Genomic DNA, 5339 nt, shown 5'->3' with positions numbered 1-5339 from the left:
TCCTTTGCCATGAGAGTTGCATGGACTTCGGCTAGAGTAATTGCTTTATCTCGACCATACGAGATCGCTTCGCGCATCTGATCATAAGAATCGAGCAGGGCGTTGAGCACCAGAATTGCTTTGTCTTCATCGATGATCTTGACGTCCACAGCCTCAAGATCATCTATGGATTTGGTGAAATCCTCTAATTGCTCGATGATAGATCTATCTTCAGAAAAACTGTAAGAGTAAAGCCTCCTTTTCATATAGAGGTGATTAGCTAAGGATTTAGCCAAATAAACTTCATCAAGCTTCGCCAAGATCTCTGAAGCTGTCTTCTAGTGTTGAACTTCCCTTAAAACCTTATCACCAAGGCATAAAATCACAGCGCTATGGGCCTTCAATTGCATCTCCTCGAGCTTCCCTTGGCCTTCTCATCGAAAGCAGGTGCCTTGCCTTTATTCTCAGGATCTGCAGGAGCCAGAACAGCCGCAAGCCCCTGCTGCACAAGAACCGCGCGCATCTTCATTTTCCATAAACCGTAATCGTTCTTCCCAGTGAATTTCTCAGCCTCTAGCCTAGCCGCCATCGTCTACACTTTCTTGATCGTTCGGAATTCCCACAGACAGCGCCAATTGAAGAAACAGAAGTGCATGAACAAGAAAGCCTTTTGTGAGTCAGAGAGATATCAAAGAAGATAGTAGCAGAAAGGTGTGTACTTCTTATTGAATGACAATAAGGAATGAATTGAAGTTACAACTGCTTGAACTACTTGTACTTTACAAGAGAGCTACTAACACCATTTATACTCTAGAAAGCATAGTGTATGAGAGCTACACTCATTCGGTTGCAACAGAGAGAGTAACTAACTTCTAACGGCTATATGCTAGCTTATGTATGAGCTTTATTCTTGATTCCATATGCTGCAGCTCCACTTTACTCCCATGCAACCTCAGTTGTTGTGCATGACCATAATCTCCAGCAGATCACGTATGACTAATCATACTCCATCTCTTACTGCATACACACAAACATGATAAATGATGATGGGGTCCATCACTCATGTTTGTGTTTGTGTGTATGTAGTAAGAGGTGGGGTAGAATTAGTCATAGATGATCTCATTCGGTCAATATCCCTTACAAATTGTAAGAAATGGAGTAGGATTAGTCATAGATGATCCCATTCGGTCAATACCCCTTACAGTTACAAATGAGTCTATCTCCATCTTCATCAAAGTTTCTGTAGATGCAAGAAGCTATCTCATTATCTAAGAAAAGTATTTAGTCAAAACATCTAAAAATCACCGGCGACACAAAGCGGGCCCCACGTTTCTAATATTTTCTAGAACTCTTCCTCACCTTCTTTACCTCACCCCCACTAGTATATATATATATATATATATATATATATATATGCGCCATGTTTTCTTTGCCTCCCACTATTTATTGATTTAAATTCCCCGAAGAAAATCCCCAAAATGGAAGAATATTTACAGAGGAGAGTGAAGGCATGATGGGTATGAATGATCCATCTCCAATATGACTAGCCAAATGGAATCGGCTGACGACGTCGTTCACTCTCGCGTTTTCCTCTTCGGATTCTACTGCTGGGGATGGGAATTCCTAACCGCCTTGTTGCTCTTTAGTTGCTGATCTCATTCAATCCCTTTTCCCTTCCAATTCCAATTCCAATTCCAATTCCAATTACAATTGTTATCTCTCCACCAGATTTAGATTTTGTTTTTTCCTATTTTTTGTTTCAATTTGGGGGAAATGGCGCAGCGGTCAGTTCCGGCGCCGTTTCTGACGAAGACGTATCATTTGGTAGACGATCCGGCGAGTGACGACGTCGTCTCGTGGAACGAAGCGGGGACGGCCTTCGTCGTCTGGAAAACTGCGGAATTCGCTAAGGATTTGTTGCCTAATTATTTCAAACACAACAATTTCTCCAGCTTCGTTCGACAGCTTAACACCTATGTGAGTTTCTTTTCCTGCTCAACTCTTTAATTGATTGTATTTGAAGTTTTTAGGTATTTACTACAAAATTGGAATTCAATTTGTTTAATAAGTACAACTTCAGACCATCGCGATTTCTAGGATTGGATTCTGGTTATTTTGGGAAAAAAAATGAAGATGGATGTGAGGGTTAAGCTTTTTAGGTGGAAAAGTAGGCTGGATATCAATCTCCAACGTGTTTCAACATGTTACGTTACCCAAAATTTCCCCCATTTATTCACAATACTTGTTGCTATAAACTAGCAATATCCTTTTAATTTGTCCCATAAAAAATGTCATGTTTTATTTTATAAAAAAAACTTCCTCTCATATTAATATTTATATATTATTTTCTCTCTTCATCTAATACACAAAACAACATCTTCTAAAATCTCGACATTTCCTGCTATCTACTATGGGACGGAGTGAGTACTATATTTCCTACTTACTAATTAAGCTGAGTCAAAATTTTAGCAAATAAGAAATTGTGTCCAAAAATTAGAAAGAGGAATAAAGTTAAAGTAGGAATTATAAGTAGAGAGTAAATTAGATGATTAAATAAATTAAGAGTGATTGATGTTTTGTTTTTTTAAAAAAAATAAAATAAACTTAGTTGGAACATTACAAAAAGAAATATGAGTCGTATTCCTTTTTTTGGATTCAACAATATTTTTGCTTTAGAAAAGAGATATAGATGAGTTCAAATTGGTTGGTGGGATATCTAAAGTCTAAACGCGTTGCTCGAATTGTCCAACGAATTCTTCTGCTAATTAAAAAATATCAACCAATTATTAAATACTCAATCTAAAGTCGGATCAGTTTATTTAGGCGGTTGTCAAATTTTCTACCATAATTAAAGTCGTCAAAAGGGGTTGTTAAAAATTAAAATAGTGCATGAGTCTTCTATTTGATGCTAGGACTACAATAATCTCCAACGGCGGGCTAGAATAATCTTGTAGTAATTGCATTGAATATATGAGTACTTCTTTTTGTTACATAAAAATAGATATTTTTAGTATTACTATAGTTTTAGTGCATAATTGGTAGAATGAGAAATAATTATAAAAAAGTAATTGGAGTATATTTAGCTTGTATAATTGATAAAGTAGGAAATAAATGGAAAGAAAAAGTAATTTGAATATTGTTAATAGAGAATAAGGTAAAAAAAAAAGTTATTAAAAATAGAAGTGGATTATTTTTATAAAACAAACTAAAATATAAATTATGTCTATTTTTACGTGGAAGTGAGAGCATTCAGTTTTAATCGATTTTAGGAATTAAAGATTTTGCCTCCAAATATTTGAGATGAATTAATGGAATGCCACCTTGAATAGCAAAAGTGGAGTAGACTATATTATTCTGTATATGTGTTGTTTAAGACATGTATATATTTGAGATGTCCACCTCACCATTAATTTGGAGCGATTAATAATCTGCAAAAAATAAAGTAAATTGGAAGTGTACACATAATGATTGGTTCATGTGGAAGAGCTGTACATTGATGTAATCACGACCAATTATCTAAACACCTTATGATTGGTAATGAGAAACTAATTTAAATTGGAGGCTGCTAGTAATTTAGTGTTTGATTTTAAAATTATGTTGTGTTGATAATAAATAATGAAAAACGGGTATATGAGAAGATAAGAAGAAGAAAAATGGCAAATAGAATATAACTTGGCATAATATTTTGATATTAAAGTTGGTGTGGTCAAGTCTTGATACGATTTAGATAGCACAATCCATGACATGGTGATAGTATTCTAAAACATTAATAGAAGCACATGCATGACTAGTTGTTCTTGTGATGGAAGTAGATGCTTTTCTAGAATTTGCATTTATTCCTTGGCTTGCTTTTTGAAAAACGTTAAACCTAACCTTTATGAGGTTGTTTGACCTAAACAAAAGTGGAATTTATTTTGAATATTTTTCCAACTAGCATAATCTCATCAATGGTCATTCATATTTTGGAAATGATCATGTTTAATGCATGGTTTTAGTTGTCATTGTCATATTAAAAGTTACTTTTATGTAAAGAAAACAAAGTGGATTTTAAGCCAAATGAGCTGACTAATTGGTATCCTAAGGTGGTGTTCGGTTTCCTAGATAAAATAGTAAGTACCAAGATATAATATCTAAGATTAAGTTGTGAGATTATTTTAGTTGAATGGGATTGGTTATGACTAATTATCACATAATTATCCATCTTAAATTGAGTTATGAGATTCAATCTCATGAACCAAACACACTACATATTTAATCCCGAGATACAATCTTGCAAACCGAACCGCCTCTAACTAGACGTGTATATGCTTAGGGTTTCCGAAAATCAGTTCCTGACAAATGGGAATTTGTCAACGAGAACTTCAAACGAGGGCAGAAAGAGCTCCTTGTCCAAATCCGCCGCCGGAAAACCGCAATCATCCAGAATCCAGCCAACGGGAAAGGTGCAGCCAGCGACAATCTGGCTTCCCCAGAAACCTCCGGCGAAGACCTAGGGTGTAGCTCAACCTCATCCCCGAACTCCAAGAACCTGGAGACTCAGGTGGCGACGGCCCAGCTCTCGGACTTATCCGGTGAGAACGAGAAGCTGCGGAAAGATAACCAATTGCTAAGCTCCGAACTCGCGCAGACCAAGAAACAATGCGACGAGCTGATCGCCTTCCTGAAGCAGAGAGTGAAGGTGGCGCCTGACCAGATCAACCGCATTATGAACCTCGGGGATGGGAACACTGATGAGTCTGATGATGACGATGACGATGATGATAATGATGATGAAAATGAGAATTGCTTGAAATTGTTCGGAGTTGTGGTGAAGAAGAAGAAGAAGAAGCGGGGATGCGGGGGTAGCGCTGATTTGTGTGGGGCCCATAAGAAGCAGATGAGGCCGTGGATGGAGAGCAATAAGGTGTGTAACTGAGATGTTGAGATCAAAATAAGAGGAGTTTTCAATTCATTGTTTGTTGTTAGTTAGATCAAAGGAAAATGGGGTTTCCTTAACATATAGTTTATGGTTATGTAAATCTATTGTGAAGACATGAACAATATCATGTATTCTTTCTGCCTATATCTTTCCCAGTCGATGGTGTGACATTCCTCTCATTTCCGAATCTTGTTTTTGTACCATATTTTATGGTGATAGAATTAAAAAACTAAATAAGTTGGTGCTGAAAATTTTATAAAATAATAAATATTAAAATTAAGTAATTATTAGTATAGTTAAATTTGAAAAAATACATAAGAGTGGATTGAGGTGAGCACTTAAGCAACTGTGTTTCCATCATTTGATTTTGCAATGAACTAAATAATTAATGGCCTAAGCCCAATAAAATAACTGATATCATAGGCAATATTTTTTTATTCTA

At 36.1% G+C, this 5339-nt stretch overlaps 1 protein-coding gene across 1 annotated transcript; it reads left to right on the top strand.

Annotated features, from left to right (window-relative positions):
• The first annotated feature begins 1386 nt into the window (after positions 1-1386).
• LOC121803049 (heat shock factor protein HSF24-like) lies at positions 1387-5052 on the top strand. The gene is made up of 2 exons (XM_042202762.1): positions 1387-1956; positions 4292-5052. The coding sequence occupies exons 1-2, from the start codon at positions 1753-1755 to the stop codon at positions 4892-4894; spliced, it is 807 nt and encodes a 268-aa protein (XP_042058696.1). The 5' UTR covers positions 1387-1752; the 3' UTR covers positions 4895-5052.
• The last annotated feature ends 287 nt before the right edge of the window (positions 5053-5339 follow it).

Source organism: Salvia splendens, chromosome 5, assembly GCF_004379255.2.
Source record: "Salvia splendens isolate huo1 chromosome 5, SspV2, whole genome shotgun sequence".
Lineage (NCBI taxonomy): Eukaryota > Viridiplantae > Streptophyta > Magnoliopsida > Lamiales > Lamiaceae > Salvia > Salvia splendens.
The sequence above is the reverse complement of the archived record's forward strand: the minus strand, read 5'-3'. Positions and strand labels throughout refer to the sequence as shown.